Source organism: Echeneis naucrates, chromosome 4 (assembly GCF_900963305.1).
Source record: "Echeneis naucrates chromosome 4, fEcheNa1.1, whole genome shotgun sequence".
Classification (NCBI taxonomy): domain Eukaryota; kingdom Metazoa; phylum Chordata; class Actinopteri; order Carangiformes; family Echeneidae; genus Echeneis; species Echeneis naucrates.
The window spans coordinates 1,357,263-1,375,908 of record NC_042514.1 but is presented as its reverse complement, the minus strand read 5'-3'; the positions used below and the strand labels follow the sequence as shown (position 1 = coordinate 1,375,908).

Below are 18,646 nucleotides of genomic sequence, written 5' to 3'. Positions count from 1 at the left end.
ACGTCTGACGTCCTCTGAAGCGCCCGCAGTGTCATCAGGATCACTGGCACCTTTTTCAGATGCGTTTATCATCAGACAGCCACGAGGACAACTGATAAAAGGTGACGCCAACCAACAAGAGACAGTGTCTCCTGCGTGTCCTGTTTCCTCCTGATCCGTCCTTCTGAGCAGACAGATTGAAGTGACTCTTTGTTGCGGACCGTCGAAGCGGCGTGCGTCTCCTTTCAGTTGACAGAGGAGGTTCTAGTCAAAAAACGTTGTGATGTTTAAGGTCAGAGCTGCTGCTCATTAAACAGACTGCAGTCTAAAGCGTATTTAAAATTCACCTTTTATGTTTTTGACCTTCTCAGGAATGTCCTCACAAACTTGTCATTAACCTTTAGTGTGAATGCGACACTTTTTTCTCTATGTACAAAAACTGTTTGTTGGTAAATGCCAAACTGGCAACGACACCAGCGGACCCAGAAACGGCCTGCGCTGCATTCAGCAGCTTGTCACTGCGTTGAACAAACACCTGAAATGACACACCTGAACCCCCCCGAGCTGCTCTCAGTTCCTGATGGCCTCCACACTCTCCTAAAAAGTTTAGAAGAAGAAATTTGGAAAACTCTCAACTTCCATTTTTGCCCCGATTCAGCCAATCAGATGAACTTTGGTTAGAAAACATACAACTGATGTGAACAAGAGCAAAACTTTGGAGCACCACTGGCTTTTATCCATAAAACCAGATTTAATCCAAAACAAGTTACAATAAGTGACATAATTTATTAAATATTAAATATTAAATATTAAATATTAAATACACTTCTATTAAGTAAATGCAGGAAATCGTATGAGAAAGACCTGAGCTGGGATTCAGGACTCTGGTCCACCATCTGGGGCCCAGAGATGAGAGCAGCCGAGGCTGCTATCAGTGTGAAGGTGAACATTAATGACGTGGACCTGATGACAGCGACGAAGGCAGCTCGTCCTGATCATGAAACACCAACCACAGCTGACAGACGTTCAGCGAGATCACGTCAGCTTTGTTCTATCAGCCTTTTAAGGGCCGAGTGCAGAAAGACGGGGGATGGAAACTCCTTCGTTCCCGTCAGGCGGGCCAAAGGTAAATCAGCCCTCCAGGTGTTAAACACAGACTTCCTCTGAAGGAAAAAGCACTGAGACCTTGTACAACTAACTGGATTAACAGATTAACGGGGGGTCAGAGGTTTGTCACATTGTGTCCAAATTTCACAACCTTGTTTCCCGCTCTCTGATGTGAGTCACTGAAGTCTTGGCCTTGGCCTTTGGACTTCACGTGTCAGAAAATTTTTTTATTGGTCTTTCCACACATTTCCATGAGTATTGTTTTAACAGCAGCGCTGCCTATAAGCCAGATGTCACTTTATTTTGTCTTTTCTGTGACTTTTCTCTGGACTCAGCTCTGTAAAAATCCCTCTTCTCATTATGTCGGAAACATCAATTGTTTTGTAATAACATTTCTGACTTTGTGTTTTCTCTGAACGTCCTGTGATAGAAATGGTGATGCTCCTTTTCATTCTAATGGGGCATCGATATAATCAATAGCAGAAGAAAAGAGTCCTGTCAGAGATTGAGTTTTCTGTTTGTATTTTATTTTGAAAGTCTCGTCTCCCCTTTGAGTTATTAAGTCATGTCCTGTCCTTGTTCTCTTTCCCTCCTGTTGATTGTGTCCTCTGCCCTGATGTGGTTCACCTGCATCTTGTTTAGTTCACTGTGTATTTAAGTCTTGTTTTCATTTTAGTCTTTTTGCCCTTGATCCTTGTCCATTTTCCAGTTTTTTCATTAAAAGACATTATTTTTTCACCGTAACCTTGTTCTGTGTCTGCTGCATCTGAGTCCTCACCCCCACATACCTGACAAGTTCCATCAGAAACTGACGTAGACCACGAACCTTTTCAGACAAACAGTCTCAGTTGGGTATCACACTATGAGTGACCCCCTGAAAATCAACAAAACTGCAGTAACAAAGGTCACATCCTGACATAAATCACATGGCTCACTTTTCCTCGCTGCATGTCAGATATCAGTGACAAATGTTGCCTTTCCAGCCAAGGTAAAGCCGAGGGACAGCGGCGTCCATCAGCAGCACAGAGAGGGGAGAAAAAAAAAAATCAAAAAAGGAACAAACACAGCCAGCAGGCAGCAGGATGCACATGACCCTGAGAAGGATGGCTGGATGGATGCAGGAAGTGGAGAGAGAGGGAAAGGAAGGAGAGATTGGGATCACAGCTGTGTTCAAACTGAAAAAGCACAGGGCGACGTTTCGTTCTTCAGGGTGAAGCAGCATTACAGTAAACCTGACAGGAGCGTCCAGTAACTGGAAGAGCACTATCTGTCTTACTCAACCATGCCTGTAAAAAGTGATACGTTTCACTTTTATTAGCCGTCAAATACGTAAATTCCTTCATTACACGTTTGTGAAAGGCTGGCCAGCTGATAAAGTGGAGCAGAGTTTGTTCTGTGACACCTCGTTAAGAACAGGATCTGCTGCTGATATCACATGAACAAAAAGTCCATAAAGTCCACCGTATGGACAGAAGGATGTTTCAGGCTTTAAGGCTGAAGCCTCACAGAAACCGATTGTGCTGAAGCAGAAAACTGACATCAAATTCAAACACAACTCTTCAAGCATACTGGACGTGATGGCAGATTTTACGTTTTTGGAGGTTCAGCTGCTTAATTTCTTCATTTGTTTGTGTAAAATGCTTTCTTACACATCTGGAAAGGCTTGGAACAAGATTAGTTTTCATTTGGATTCACATCCCAGACTGACTCATAACTCTCCTTTTCGCTCCGTTTTGGTCGCCACCATCTGATCTACCAGCTGCAGGAGGAACATGTCAGCTAAAACACTAATTTGCACAATCGACAGAAACTACTCAGATTTCTGAAACGATTGTTGGTTGTCATAATAACTCATATTACATAATTCTCACATAACTGGATATGAATATCGTTTTTTTATTAGTCTTATTAAATTGCATTTCCTTCTTTAAAAATGTGTAATAATAATAATAATTAATAATTAAACTGAAATGTAATGATTATGAAGATTAGTCCTACTGCAAACTTCCTGTGTGTGTCTGTGTGTGTGTCAGCCTACAAACGGGCGGGTCAGCTCCGATCAGACTCCACACATCTCCATCTGCAGCCACAGAGACTCGATGCGGGCTCCTGCTGAGGATTAACAATCAGATGATCATTAATCGGATTAGTTTTCTCATCGTTACATCGTGAGGTGGAGGAGTTTCGACTTTCTTCATCATCATCATCATTATTTTCATTTGGGCTGAATTCCGCCACCACAGCAGACAGAGACCAGGAGAGACAACATGTGAGTGAAGTCCGTTTTTAATAACTCCATGAAGATGATAAAGATTATTGTTATTATTATTTTAAAAAAGATGAAAAAAAAAAACCCGCAGATGTAAAAACTGTCGTGATGGAAATATGAGGTCACTTTTCCAAACATGTTCCTCATCTCTTTACTGAGGTTGATGTATTCATGTAAAAAAGCAACAAAGAGAGGAAACGTGAATATTTTTAGACAGAAGTAGTTCTGCTGAAAACAGGCGGGGCAGTTACTGAGGAAGAGCTCTTCACTGTAACTGTATCAGAAATAAGAACCAACATCAATAACCTGGCAGCTAACAACCATTCCTGCTTTACAACCAATAATCCAACACAACAACCAGCGTGCTCTGTGTGGTGAGGCCCTTTAACATCCTACTGCATTTTTGTATAGTTACAATTTATAAATTAAAATAATTCTTATTATTATCTTTTTAATTTCATTCAAACTCATTTTAATTCCTCTTGTGGGCCCTCTGGTGGCCAAAGTGGGCACTGACATGATGCCTTTCTAAACTCAGAGTCTAGAAAAGTCATTTTCTAAATCTTATTTAATGAAGGTCTCTGATTCGCCTGCAGCTTCTCTTAGTCCAAATCTACTTCATCTGTTTCAAAAAGCTTAAGTTGAAACTGACACGACACACTTTGTGTTTCATCAGCATGAACTGTAGAGACCGCTGGAGGGTGTACAAGAGGGTGAGCGTCATGTTCTTCCTGGCCGCGGTGACGCTGACGGCCGTCCAGAGAGGTGGCATCCATGTGGGGGCTCCGTTCGAGCTGCAGCGGCTGGCCCGCACAGACGCCTCCGACAGAGTGGAGCCTGGAGCCAAAGTTGGCTTCTGGAAAGTCAAAGCCCAGAAGGCTCAAACCCCCACCCCCACCACCCAGGAGCCCAGTATCACGGAGAACGGCGGAACCACGGCCTGGGACGTGACCAGCTCCAACTGCAGTGCCAACCTGAACCTCAGCAGCCAGGACTGGTTCCAGGACCTGCAGGACAATGTCAAGCAGTTCATGCTCTACCGGCACTGCCGCTACTTCCCCATCATCCACAACCACCCGGAGACCTGCAGGGGGGACGTACATTTGCTCCTGGTGATCAAATCTGTGGCCACGCAGCACGACCGCAGGGAGGTCATTCGAAAAACCTGGGGCAAAGAACGGGTGGTGGGGGGCAAGAGGGTGAAGACCCTGTTCCTTCTGGGTAAGTCCCCCAACCTGGAGGAGAGGGCGAACCACCAGAAGCTGGTGGAGTACGAGAACTACATCTACAGGGACATCCTCCAGTGGGATTTTGTGGACACCTTCTTCAACCTCACGTTGAAGGAGACTCACTTCCTGAAATGGTTCCACACCTACTGTCCCAGCGTGCGCTACGTCTTCAAGGGGGACGACGACGTATTCGTCAGCGTGGAGAACATCTTTGAGTTTCTGGAGAGCGACAACCACGACAAGAACCTGATTGTGGGGGATGTGATTTTCAAAGCGATACCCATCCGCAGAATAGACAGCAAATACTACGTACCCCAAGCTCTGTACAGCAAGACCGTGTACCCCCCATATCCAGGCGGGGGGGGATTCCTGATGGACGCCAATCTGGCCAGGAGGCTCCACTGGGTCACGGACAGCGTGGAGCTCTATCCCATCGACGACGTCTTCATGGGCATGTGCCTGGAGGTGCTTCAGGTCACGCCCGTCAAGCACGAGGCCTTTAAGACGTTTGGTTTGGTGAAAAATAAGAACAGCAAGTTGAACCGAGAACCTTGTTTCTTTAGGAGCATGATCGTGGTACACAAGCTGCTCCCAGCCGAACTCATGCACATGTGGAATCTGGTGAACAGCGATCTGGTCTGCGCACAGAAAACAGAGATCCTATAGCTTCAGGAAGCCACCAGGTAAGGACCTGGTACACTGAAGTCTCCTTTATGTGAAGAGGCTGCTGCATCAATGAGCACAGGAAGGAGGACATTTGTGCTTGTGGGCTTTGTGTTGTCGTGAATTAACCACCTGTTTGCGGGTCCCTGATGCTAAATATTTAAAACTTTCCCTGTGCTCAACACTCCTTCTGCTTTGAAACGGTGGCGGTTTTTTGCTGTGTGTCGCAAAATCATGAATAATGTCCAAACCATCAGCGGGAATACGAAGTGGTAGGCCAAAAACACTGAACTACTGTAGTGAACCGAGGGAAGTTACTGCTGTCTGCCAAGTGTGTCCAGTTTGTGTTTTGTGTTCGGTGTTGTCTTCACTTGGACCGAAGAGAAAGAGAAAACTCTCTCTACCTCCATGATTTGTTTCAAAGACGCTTATCTCAGTTCTAGTTTTAAAATGTAACCTTGATAACAAACACTATACAAACATTTTGACCACTCTTTGCGTCCCAGAGGTCCGCGCACTCGTTTGTTTGTGGGGCGACTGACTTGATCTGGACTTCCTGGGCTCTGTGTTTTAGAACTAGTGTAAACATTTTCCATGTATGCTGTTCATGGATGTGACTGTGCTGGAATACTTGACATGAAATTTGGGAGAAGTTTTTACAACGAGACTGTGAAACAAATACTATTGTTGGTACGAGGTTTTGTCATGTTTAATTTAATAGCCCAACCCCAATAAAAGGTGGTCGGGTCTGGGGGGGTAATTTAAACCTACAGAAAATCATAATAATGAAATGTCTAATGGTTAGAAAGCTGAATGTAGTGTGTGATGATTTTTGTAAATATGTGTAAAAGTCACAAATGTCTATTAAATGTCATTTTGCAAATAAATATCTTGACAGTGTTGTTGTCTTTGGGAATCTGTCCCAGATCTGCTGTTTTTGTCTTTATCATCAGGGTTAGGGTCAGGTCGGACAACAATAGTGTCCTGTGTTAACTTTTGGGTGTCAGTTACACAAATGAACCGTGAGAGCCGTGTGTGGTCGGTGAACAACTTATGCTAATCAACATTCCCAATTACTGCGTGCAATGAATTGATCGCGCAAACCAGAGAAATTAAACAGAAACTTTCTTCCATAATTCATTTTTGGTTTTTATTCAACTGTTTGTTTTTTTTTTTTTTTTATCTGTTTGACACAAAAACAGCTGCACATATTTCTGAAGAGGTGTGAAATTTCACTCCGTTTGTGTTATTCCATCAGCGTTAAGATTTTGTGTAGAAATATAAGTTGCCACAAAACACAGAGGCGTCGCCAAGCAAAACAAATACGGTGGTTCTTTGTCAGCTCACACGCTTTCATCTGCTCTCCTTGTTCGATTAAATGTGACACAAAGTCGGATCTATTGTGAAAATAGTCGCTGATCAGTGAAGTTTATGCAACATGACCCGACAGAGAACGGGCCTACCTTTAACAAAACCACAAAAGTAAACACAACAATGGTGAGAAAGAACGTAAAGATCTAATTCTTTCATAGACACGAGAAAGTTTCTGTGTGGAAATGAGTTTGGAGCGTTATTTGTCATTGACTGCATCATGCAGCTGAGAGTGTGGCTTTTGGACATCTGCAGCAGACTGTGTGAAAGTGTCAACTTTTGAATGAGTGTTCAACCACCGTGGGGGAAGGATGAAGGAGGCCCAACCGACGGAAAAAATGACAGCCCAAACTATGACTGAAAGGCAGAAACCATGAGGTTAAATATAAAGTGCAGGTTTGAACCCTGTATTACGTGTTAACAGTGTGATTTAACAGAAATGTTGTTTCAGTCAACGTCGTTCTTTTCCTGAAGGCTGCAGGTAGGAAAGGTGAGGCTCCTCCTCCTGATGGCCCCATGATGCAGCCTCCAGATCCATTTCTTCCTCCCTGTCTTCTCCACCAACAGGAAGGAAACAACTTTCCTGATGAACGTTGAGTCTGTTCATGCCAGACCAGACCAGAGTCTGAAGAAAGAATCTTTCCTGACACAATGTGATTTTGATCCAGTTTCTGGTCCCCAAATCAGCATTGCAGAAATCAGAGAATGGTGTCAGAATGTGTGTGCGTGTTTGTTCTCATGAAATTATTCAGGTTTAGTTTCGGTTGAAATACATTGTGTGGAAGTGTTTTCGGCTTTTAACGTTTGTTCCTCAACAGTTGATGAAAGTTCCTATTTAAAAGAAAGATTTGGTGATCCTTAAAGTTCTGCATATCAAACCTGACAGTAGATGTAAAACCCAGACAGCAGACATTAGAGTCGATCAGGAGGTTTAATTTATGCTCTTGTTTCGTGTTGCAAATATCTGCACACAGTTGAAATGTAAACTGACTCATCAGCGGCCGTCTCACCTAAATGTCTCACTTCAGTGATAATATCTGTGAGTGTGTACACACTCTGCCTGTTTACTGACACTAATTAGAGGAACCTTTTGAAGTCACTGTGCTCAGTCGGTCGGCTGAAAGGAGCTGTGAGCTTTTCACGCTCACCCTCCACGATCTTCAAAGGGCCGTCTGGAGAAACATCTCCGACTCCACGACAGGCGGGCCGACGTGGGAAAGAGCGGCCTGCTGTCGGCTCAGCCGAGGACTGTTTTATAGAGGAACCACACATTCAGGTTTCACATTCAGGCAATAAAAGAGATTTGACAACAACCTTTGGAAATCAGTGTTTTGGTGGCCTTTTACCAGACACATTGTGTTCTGTAAACTCTAAACTTTATGGAGGATTTTGAAAGAACTGATCAACTTTTATGGAACTGACGATGAAAAGAAAACTAGGAGTTTCCTTTCCAAAGAAACTGTAAATAAATACTCTGTGGGAGTTGTCTTACCTCTTCACACCTGATTTAGTTATCACCACCGCACACTGCTGGGATGATTCATTTTACCTCAGACTCTTCTGATCTGTGGTGCCCAGTCCTGAATCCAATCAGGACCGGACTCTAACCCCAAACCCCCCAGTTTCTATGAATGATTATCATAAAACACATAAAGAAGAATATACATAGATGGTTTATGTCACATGAACCTCATAAAAGGCAAAAAGATAAGATTGCTCTTTATTCATCCCACTTATGGGAAATTTGTCGTTACATCAGCAGGCACAGGTATAGATGAAATACAAGAATAGAAACAAAGAGTAGAAGTGCTAAAAAATAATAATAGAAAATGATGACAAGAAAAACGTTCCAGTAGACCACAAAAATTTTAATGAAATTAGTCCAGAGTGCAGATTTTATTGCAGTGACAGAAAGAACTTGAAAAAACCAAAATGAAAAGCAAACATTTTAAGAACATAGTCACACAAAGAAGTTAGTTTAAAATATTATGGATTAAATCACAACAAAAACAGAACTAAAAAACAATATTGTTAATCAAATTTGACTTAAAAAAAACTAAATGTAATAAAAACATGTTTTTACAGAGTTGTGTGAACAAAAATAAGATAATATAAAATTATTAATATATTAAATTAATATTAAGTTTTATGATCTGGACTTGAACCGGAGAGAAGCTCAGCTACCGACTCAGCTCAGTAAATTCAGCAAATGTGAAGAAACTTCATTATTGTTTGAGTCCAGATGAAGGCGGTGCAGCCAGCCCCCCCCCCGAATGACTTGGTGCTATAGGACACCAGGTAGCTGACAAAGATCCATTGTGAGCAGTATAGTACCTTTAAAGGAGGGGGGGGCAGCCCACAAACAAATGAGGTGAAGTCTGAATCTCTGCGCTCTTCAAATGGATGATTGACTCCAGAATGAAACTGTTTTCTTTATCCTCAGTTAGACGGATTAATAAGAACGAGCAGATAACAGCAGCTGAACTCAGGTAGGAAGACACAACGCCGCAGGGGGGGGGGGGGGGGGGGGGGGGGCAACAGCTCTGTAAATGGAGGTATTCACTGGGGCCATCATCAGCACCTTCCACCTTCACAAACAAAGGCCCCCGTTCAGCTGACACTGAGCCCCCCCACCTCCAAATCAGTTCTGTCACTGAGATGAGACACCTAGTGAGGGTGGGGGGCAGCTCAGGGGTCAGGCCTCCCTCCACTGACTGAGCATCCAGTAGGTCCATAATAACAATCATTGACACTGAGGGGGGTTCCATGTTTCAGACCTGTGCCCCCCCCCCCAGAAAAGCTCACACAGCTGAAGGTTCAGTGTCCAGCAGTTCCCCCTCCTGACTGCTGACTGATGCTGCCACCTGGTGAACGGTTTGACATCCAGCAGACGGCTGAACCATTTTCAGATCATTTGTCCGTCTGTTGATGTGAACAAAGATTGTTTTTTTTGCAATTGGTAAAATGTCCCTTCAGTTGCAGACCCCCCCTAAGGTATATATAAAATATATTGCTCTCATTCTTTCACTACTCTACCCAACTTTGGCCCCCACGTCTCTCAGACCAGCAGGCCCCCACCCCCCTTAAAGGAAGTTTCTCCTGCTCATGGGGGAGCTGTTGGTCTGGACCTGCTCTATCTGTAAAGTGCCTTCATGTAACTTTATGACTTGGTGCTGCATAAATACATGTTTATAGTGTAGAAATTCAACCATTGTGATTCTTTGGACTCTGTGGGAGGAAGCTTGAGGGAACCAGAGTCTTCCTGCTGTGAACCCGTGCCCCCCCCCCACTTCAACAACCAGAGTCAATTCAGTTCGGCCGTTATCTCAGAGCTGACAGATTTGAAGTAAAGTCAATCCGAAAGTCAGATGACTCAGATCTGGAGTGTAATGAAGAGAGACATTTAAAAAATCACCACCTACAAGGTTTTATTCAATCACATGAAAATCGTCAGATTCTCAGATGGGAAAATTAGTCAATGCACTACAAATATTTTATGTTACATAGATAAGTCATTCATCCTGACTCACTGACTGTGCCCCACCGAAAAACAAAACATGACAACAGCTTCGTCACTCAAGCCAACTCTCAAACCTATCAAAATATGCTTTGCACATTACAGTAAAACTTGGCATCTAAAGCAAACTAAATGACAAAATAAAAACAAAAACATGGATACAAGTGTATTTGTTTTGTTTGTTTTTTTACAAAAGGTAAAATTAAATCATACAAACTGTTTAAATTTACACAATGTATCTGACAAAGACGCGCATTTCTTTCTTTCACAGCAAACTTGTTTGCCAGACCCATTTCATTTTACTCCTTCTGAAAAGCAAGTAAGCTAAAGAGGGTGAGAGGTGCAGGTTTGCATTCAGGACATTCAGTACTTGCACAGAGTCCTTGAGCTGAGAGGGTCAAAAGTACCATTCTGGCACACAAGGATGGGGAACAGTTGAAGGATCTAAATAAAGGGCTAAAATGCCCGTTAACAGTTAAATATGACGCTTTCTGGAATGTCCAAAAGCTCTGTAGATTGATGAAACCAGAGTCCATTCAAAAGGTAAAACAGACCAAGGACTTAGTCATCAAACTTGATTTTCTTCCCCTGGGGTTTGGATCCGAATCCACCGCCGCCTCTTCCACCTGAAATTAAATAAACGAGGTTTATTTAATAAAAACAGCAGCAGAGCGAGCGAGTGAGCGAGCATTTCATTTAACAGTTACGTCAATAGAATTTCCTGAACTGCCAGCAGGACTGACAGATCGTACATTGAGCAATTTTAGAACCAAATGTTTCCTTTACCTCCAAAGCCACCACGTCCGCCTCCACGTCCACCACCACGTCCTCCACGCGGTCCTCCCCTTCCTCCTCCTCTACCGCCACCGCCGCGGCCACCGAATCCACCGAACCCAAACCCACCGCGGCCTCCTCTGCCGCCGCCACCACCTCTGCCTCCACGGAAGCCTCCGTCGCCTTTGGGTTTGGCGTAGTCCAGGGTCACCTTGCTGCCATCGATCTCACCGTCCTCCATTGCCTCCTTAGCTGCCTTGCAGTCATCTTCGTTGTCGAAGTCCACGAAGCCAAAGCTGCAGACCGAGACAAAGGAGGGTTAATGTATCCTTCACTAAAACTAACATGTAAACTAAAGAAGAAAAAACTATCGTGGTTTGTTTTCACCAACAACAGAAAAATAGTTGCTGTTTCACATCAGACATGGGCAACTGCCACCAAGGTAGCTGCCTGTTTAACTGCGAGTTCGCTCTACTTCTCATGCGAATCCAAACGCTGCCACTAGTGGACAGATCGGTGCTCACGAGAAGCATCAACAGCCAGATGGTGGAATAACGGCTCTTACTTACCCCTTTGATGAGCCTGTGTCTCTGTCTGTGACTATTCTGGCTCCCACGGCGCCCTCAAAGGCTTCTCTAAGAGTCTGATCAGTTGTGTCCTCAGACAGTCCCTTCACAAAGAGGGTTTTTGTTGGACCTGGATTTAAAGGAAAAAAAAAAAGCCATCAAATCTTTTCCGGGCTCAGATTTTATTCAAAACATCCCATTTGAATTTTATTCAGACCAGATCAGGACTTGACTATCTTTAAATCCTCACAGAATTTCAGGAGATTTCAAGTTTTCATCACATCTGGCCAATTCAATTTGGGATTATAGTTTGAAAAAGCACCTGAGTTTCCTCTTCCACTGTCTCTGCCGCCACTGTTCTGGCTGAACTCCAGCCTGATTGACCGACCCTCAATTTCCGTATTGTTGAGGTTTTCCATGGCTTCCTTAGCATCATCTGTGCTCTCAAACTCCACAAATGCAAAACTATGGAGAGAAAAAAAAAGAAAAAAAAAGAAAAGAGAGTTCACCTAAAAGCATCATTTACTGATGAATTTTACAGCACCTAACCAATTTCACTCAAATGATTCCCCAGACAGTTTTAGCTGTTGCACAGCAGACATTGGCACCACCCATTGAGAGGAGGGTGAGCCCGTTCTACCTGTGCACTCGCTCTGCTTCTCGTGCGAATCCATGCAGAATCATGGGTCAGATCAAGTGGAGCTCATGAGAAGGTGTAGTGGTTTGAGATTTAATGCAAAGTATGATACCGATTTAATTTTAATCCAGAGGAGGATGAGCATGTTCAGTCCACAGATACTCACCCTTTAGCTCTGCCGTCTTTCTGTGGGATTCTTATAGACACGGCCTTCTCAAAGGCAGATTGTAAAGCTTCCTCTGTGGCGCTGAAGGCGAGATTATTCACTACCAGAGTCTTACTGGCTGCTCCTGCTCCTCCTCCTCCTACAGGAGAAAAGAATCTCATGAGACAAAATTTCTTTGATTGTGGACCAGATCAATACTTCGCCACCTGAAATCGTTATCCAAAACAAAGTGTTTGCTTGGCCGCATTTCAAATGTCCTTCTGTGAATTCTGAGGCTCAATGACACTTTTCCACATTTGGTATAAGTAGGAGATTTAAGAACTTTTCTGCTCACAATCAAGCACACGTAAATTCTATGCAACACATTAGTATTCAGTACCCATAGTGGCTCTTCTTACCTAATGCCTAACTGTTTTACAGCGATTGCATCATGATGCCTGTAAACTGATGATCTTTTATTCTTCACTGCAGGACTATACTGATCTGTCCATTATCCCAGTACCAGTCTCAAATATTTAAGATGTCAGAGTTGAAGTTTACCTGCAGTCTTTGCCCCCTTCTGGCTCTTCTCTCCAACATAGTCAACAATGATGGACCTCCCTTGTACATCAGCTCCCTGGGCTTCCTCCAGCATCTTCTCTGCTTCAGCCTCCGTTTTGAACTCAATGTAGGCAATGCTGTCAACAGAGAAAGAATTATTCATCTAGACTCAATTACACCCTTCAAGATGAGTTTTAAAATGCTGATGAGGTCAGTCTCCTACAGGAATTTTATTCTTACCCTCTGTTTGAACCGTTCTGGCCTGGAGGTAGTCTGACATCAACTGCATCTTCAAAGACCTCCCTCAGGTCATCAGCAGTTGCAGAGAAGGGAAGATTTTTTACAAACAATGTCCTTGCATCTCTCTCTGTGGGACAGAAGCTACCATAAGTACAGGTAATGGGACAGAGTTTGCTCTTCTAGGACAGTCTTTAAACCGTCTCAGCTGACAGCCCATAAATGCAGACTGACTTTTAAACCATTGTGTCCATTACCTTTCTTGCCCTCCTGTGAACTGTCTTTGCTGCGGGCCTTGTCCAGCTTCAGCTCCTGACCCATGACCTTTTTGCCATTGAGCTCCAGGGCCTTCTGCATGTCCTCCTCTGAGGAAAAGTCCACATAGCCAAATTTCCTGCCGTGGCAAGTCAGAGAAAAAAAATTACATATTCTTGTAAAAATAAAATAAAAAAATCTGCATATCCTTTCTACTGTACTTCACTACTCAATGTGAATTAACAGGAATAGTCAGACTTTGCCATCTAATAATTAAACCCAGAGTTAATTTTAACTGTTCAGCTATAAATTCTTAATGTATTTTAAGGAATCCTTACTTAGAGCCTCCTAACCGAACATCAGCAACCTCAAGGCTGTTCTTGGAGAAGAATTTCCTCAGAGCTGATTTGATTTCTTCAAAATCTTTGTTGGAATTCAAGTTTCCAACAAACAGACAGAACCCTGAAAAATTAGAGCAAACAAGTCACATTATTACATGTTTAAAATATCTTTAAATTAGCCACATTGACTAACTGAGTCAGAGTAATAAGGTGACATCACACATCAGTATTAAGTCCCTTGTTGTCATCATAACGAGTGGAAACTTGGCTTGGCGGTTATTGTACTTATCCTTACCTTCACCTTCTGACTTGGCCTTTTTGGCAGGTGGTGTGTCTTTCTTGTTATCAGCCTTCCTCTTTCCTGGGGTCACTGGGGTTTCTGTTGCAACACAAGAGTTTCACTGATTAATTCTGAGACTGCAACCAATTCAAGCCAAAATACAAACAGCCAGATCACATATATAAAAATGTCTGATCAATGTGGAAAAACTCACCATCTTCTTCCTCATCATCATCATCATCATCATCCTCCTCGTCGTCATCGTCATCCTCCTCCTCCTCTTCAGACTCCTCCTTGGCCTTGACCATGCCTGCTTTCTTTCCCTTGGCAGCTGGTGGAGCAGGAGTCGTATCCATCTCCTCCTCCGAATCTAAAATGCATAAATATGGTCAGCTGTGTCAGGTGGTCGTCATGACATCATTAAAATGACGACCAAATCAGACAGTAAAAAGGTGACATCATACGAGATCAGTATTAAGTCCCTTGTTGATCATCATGCAGTCACAGCTGGTTTCCAGGTCCAGAATCACACCAACGTAGTATTACCAAAATAAACAAACCAGGGATTTGAACTAACCCTCTTCATCATCATCGTCGTCTTCATCATCATCAGATTCCTCCTTGGCAGGCTTGGCCTTAGCAACTTTCTTGGCAGCTGGTTTTGCAGGAGTAGCCTTTTTGGGAGGGGGTGCCTCTTCCTCTGAATCCTCATCATCATCCTCATCTTCAGAGGACTCCTTTGCAGGTTTGGCCTTCACTGGAGGTTTGGCAGCAGGTTTAGCTGCAGCCTTTCCTGCCTTTTTGGGTGGTGGGGCCTCTTCTTCTGACTCATCTGGACAAAGTAAAGAATTTCATGTTAGTTTATCTTTGTGAGAGAGAGAAAAAAAAAACTCTTTAGACACCAATGGCCACTAAAGAGCAGAGTGTTGCAGCGATTGAGGATAGAACCGGCAGACAATAACACACACCGGCACCGAAGACATAGCACTGCATTTATTTTTCCTCCGTACATAACACACATGAGTACTGAACAACACATGCATGCCAAGAAATGGAGGGTGTGTGGATATGTTCACTTATGATGTAAACATTAGGCACACTGAAACGATTTCATTAACTTTATTACAGATATCACGCAACAGGGCTTTAGTCATTTCTTACAAACACTTAATGCAAACAAAAATCCAGTACCACAAAAGTTTTCTATATTCAAGTCATACCATCATCATCATCTTCATCGTCGTCAGACTCCTCAGTCTTTGCGGGGGCTGCCTTGGCTGGTGTAGCTTTTGCAGGGGTCTTTTTTGCTGGGGGGGCCTCCTCTTCAGACTCCTCCTCTGCAAGTGACAAAACCAAAAACCTCAATGATAAAAAAAGATTCCCTGCATCCTTACACTGTACTATCACTGAACACAGTTGTTCACAGTGAAAATGAAATGGTGGACTAGTCCATTTTCAGACAATAACGTGGAGCAATTGTGATCATATCTAGTTCAGCACCCGTGTAAAAGTACTACAAACCCAGTTTCCCCCAAAAACATGCACTGATCAATTTTCCTCCTAATAATCTGACTTTGTAAGAGGTTGAAATGCAATAGTTGAGTGTCACCAGCACTTGTGAGCTGTTACAAAAAAAACAAATTCTTATCTCAAAATCATTATTTACCAGAATCATCATCGTCGTCTTCACTTTCTGCTTTCTTGGCAGCAGTGCCGTTCTTAACAGGGCCGGCTTTAGCTGGTGTGGCTTTCTTCACGGCTTTAGGTGGAGGAGTCTATCGTAGATATAACATACTGTCAAGCTACTCAACGGGAGCAAACACAAAGATTAACGACTGCAGCCAAACATAATGTACCTCTTCCTCCTCACTGCTTTCCTCTTCACTAGATTCCTCCTCCACTTCTTTAGGCGGTGGGGCCTTTTTCTTCTGGGCTGCAGTCTTATTCGCTGCCTGCAACAAAAGGAGCAATATGAAAATAAAAAAAGATTATATTTACATTCAAAGCATGTGCCTATCCTCTGAATAAGATTTGGATGTAAAGCAATCCATGCATGCTGGCTCACGTTTTTTTTTTTCCCAAGGGGGGGGGGGGGGGTTGGTTCACCATGTGATGCTTAAAAGAAATAAAACAAAACAAATAAGGCCCCGTGAAAGATGAAGGCTGCGGTGATTTTATCAGTCGATCAGGGTTGGCTGCAGGAACCAGGTTAAAGGAAGACAGCCATGGCGCTAACCTGCCTTTGGTTTGTCACCTCGTGCGTCTCGGAGCAGGCGCACAACCCACGTGGAGCACAGGAAGTGGACGTCTGACACGTTGGGGTCAATTTTATTTTTTTATTTTAATTTTTTAACGTTTCGAGCATTTTAAAACACGACGTTAACGAGAGCAGACCAACAGGCTCCTACTCCAACTTTCCACACCGGCGGAGGAAAAGAAAAACTAATTAATTAGCATGCTAACAGCTCGGAGGGGGATTAGCTTCGAGCTACACTCGAACCGTCAACCAGCGTGCTAATGCTAACGGCTAACCAACTACGTGCTAGCACAGATGGAAGGGGGGGTGGACATAAACCTTTCGGTTCTTGTCCTGTATTTAATAACTATCTGTTAAAATTTCCCAAATCGAGCTGTGGTTAACGTTGCCTTTATTCACCGTGCTTGAAAATCGACTGAACGCCGTCTTGCGTAGTGAGCTAACGTTAGCAGGCCGGAGCAGCAGCACCAACATGGCTGCTCTCCACGGAGAAGAAACGTTCATGAGGACGATCCGACCCCCTCCAGCCGGCCGCCGGCACAGAAGCACCATGACCATTAAGAGAAGGGGAATTTGAGTATGAAATGGAGATGTTAAGTATCGGTGTCACCGCCCCAGCCATTTCGATTTTTTTCATTTTCCTCCACAAACGCACCAACTTATCTGCGGAGGCCTCCGGCTGGAAACCATTTTTTTACCCCCCCCCCCCCCCACTCCAAAAAACAGAGAAAATCCCCAAGCAGCGGGAATAGACGTGTTGTCTTACCTTGGCTAATTTCACCATGGTGCTGCCGTGTGTTTCAGCACAAAGAGAAAACGGACTGTTCGCAGACGACGGTCGAAATGGCTCTCAGACGCACGTGGCTCGGCCGCCTCGGTGGGACATTGGACAGGAAAGACTGACGGAAGCCGGGAGGCGCCGCTTACTCCACCGATCTGCGCGTGCACGCCGACACGCCCACACGGCGCGCTCGGCCAATCGCAGCCCAGAGAGTTTATCGTCTTTAAATATCGTGCCCGCGCGTCGCTCACTCGCTCGGACAGCTGACGTAGTTTTACTTTTTACTTTTTTTTTTTTTAATTATTATTATTTTAAATCACAGGTTTTTTTAAATGAATAAAAATAAAATAACATTTTCTTTAGCGCGAATTAATTCGAATATTCTTTTTTTTGTTGAACTATTAACCATAATTTTACGTGAAAATGTCAAACTGGATTTGTCATTTATAACTTTTTTTCAGAAATGCTGCTCTTATAAAGGCCTATTATTATTTTTTGTTTTTAACCCGAGGCCGTGTTGAACGTTTTGTGTTGTGTGTTGTATTGGTCCCTCTCTGTGGAGGCTTTATGCTCCATGCAGCTGTTTATATGAACCACGTGGTCTGGGCCAGTTGCTATCAACCGTCAACCACGTGTGTGTGCGGACGACCACGTGGAGCACAGCCAAACCAGGAGGACATGGAGATCAGGTAATATAACACCAAATAAGCACAATCAATCACACTTTGTTTCCATTTTTATTCCCTTTTCTTCTAATCCAACTTTAATATTTATACACCAGGAAAATATGAAAAATGTTTATCCATTATTGAGTAAAAAGTAATGATGATGTACATCAAGTTTCCTGAACATTAGAAGCACCTGTCTTCTAAAATATAATGGTTTTAATATGGACATTGGAATATTTGATAACAACGTCCATTTAGTATTTTTGTGTAGCTCTTTGTGATCCTTACGTACAATTTTACATAAAGCATTAAACATAATACCAAACAGTTTTATATTTGTGTATCTACTTATTTATTTATCTATCTATCATAATCTAATCTAATCTGATTTAGTCTTTCTGTTTTTGAATTTATATGAGGGCGTGGCCTCAAGGCTTTGTCCAATCAGCAGATTCCCAGAAGACACTGAGCAGCACATGTAAGTAATTAACCTTCAACACCACACAGAGGCAGCATTGCATTTTACATCCCTGACTTATTTCAAACGGCACCAGCTGGAAAAAAAAATATATCGTTCAATCTCATTGAATTTATAACAATGGAGATCTCCATGCTGCTGATAATCAAGTGTTGGGTGTATAAAGTATTTTGTGGATCATGAACTGTGGTGGGATGGGACTTCCTTTGATAGGTGAATATGGAATTGCTCTCAAAATGAACTCTGAATAATTTAATCTGTGAATGCATGATGAGGACAGAAGAGATGAAAAAACATTTCAACATCCTGTCATTGCTCGAAGTGCTGTGAGAAAGGTCTTTCCAATGAATGTCTCTTCAGACTTCCAAGCAGCACTCGTGTGCATGAAGACGCACATTCATCTCCATCATGTTCTCTTCCAGCATCTCTGTCTTTGAGCTGTGGATTGAACCTGGTGTTGAGAGGAAGTCTTGCTCTTTTTGGGCAAATCTGACTGTATGGTGCAACAAGCACATTTTCAGGTGACAGCCA

General features: G+C 43.2%; 2 protein-coding genes and 1 non-coding gene across 4 annotated transcripts; 1 reads left to right on the top strand and 2 right to left on the bottom strand.

Annotated features, from left to right (window-relative positions):
- The first annotated feature begins 3,161 nt into the window (after positions 1-3,161).
- On the top strand, positions 3,162-6,089 carry b3gnt7 (UDP-GlcNAc:betaGal beta-1,3-N-acetylglucosaminyltransferase 7). Its single transcript, XM_029500590.1, has 2 exons — positions 3,162-3,355; positions 4,032-6,089. The coding sequence occupies exon 2, from the start codon at positions 4,033-4,035 to the stop codon at positions 5,248-5,250; it is 1,218 nt and encodes a 405-aa protein (XP_029356450.1). The 5' UTR covers positions 3,162-3,355; position 4,032; the 3' UTR covers positions 5,251-6,089.
- A 3,940-nt stretch (positions 6,090-10,029) lies between these two features.
- Positions 10,030-17,105, bottom strand: ncl (nucleolin). 2 transcript variants are annotated; one of them, XM_029499739.1, is made up of 16 exons: positions 16,955-17,105; positions 15,788-15,883; positions 15,598-15,706; positions 15,152-15,268; positions 14,509-14,763; positions 14,146-14,301; positions 13,947-14,030; positions 13,649-13,772; positions 13,313-13,449; positions 13,059-13,185; positions 12,819-12,955; positions 12,279-12,417; positions 11,798-11,940; positions 11,479-11,605; positions 10,922-11,205; positions 10,030-10,761 (listed from the first exon to the last, which is right to left on the bottom strand). In XM_029499739.1, exons 1-16 carry the CDS (start codon positions 16,970-16,972, stop codon positions 10,697-10,699), a joined length of 2,118 nt encoding a protein of 705 aa, XP_029355599.1. In that variant the 5' UTR covers positions 16,973-17,105; the 3' UTR covers positions 10,030-10,696. The 2 variants fall into 2 exon arrangements, with proteins under 2 accessions (XP_029355599.1, XP_029355600.1); XM_029499740.1 differs by having other exon boundaries at positions 12,279-12,402.
- Positions 14,853-14,989, bottom strand: LOC115042668 (small nucleolar RNA SNORA57). Its single transcript, XR_003840705.1, has one exon. It is a non-coding gene; the product is annotated as a small nucleolar RNA SNORA57 (small nucleolar RNA).
- Positions 17,106-18,646: the final 1,541 nt, after the last annotated feature.

Coding starts and splice junctions, on each gene's coding strand:
- ncl (XM_029499739.1), bottom strand. Junction 15,269..15,597: donor AGACGACGATGATGATTCTG/GTAAATAATGAT, acceptor TGTCACTTGCAG/AGGAGGAGTCTGAAGAGGAG. Junction 11,206..11,478: donor GACACAGGCTCATCAAAGGG/GTAAGTAAGAGC, acceptor CTCGGTCTGCAG/CTTTGGCTTCGTGGACTTCG.
- b3gnt7 (XM_029500590.1), top strand. CDS start 4,033: ATGAACTGTAGAGACCGCTGGAGGGTGTACAAGAGGGTGAGCGTCATG.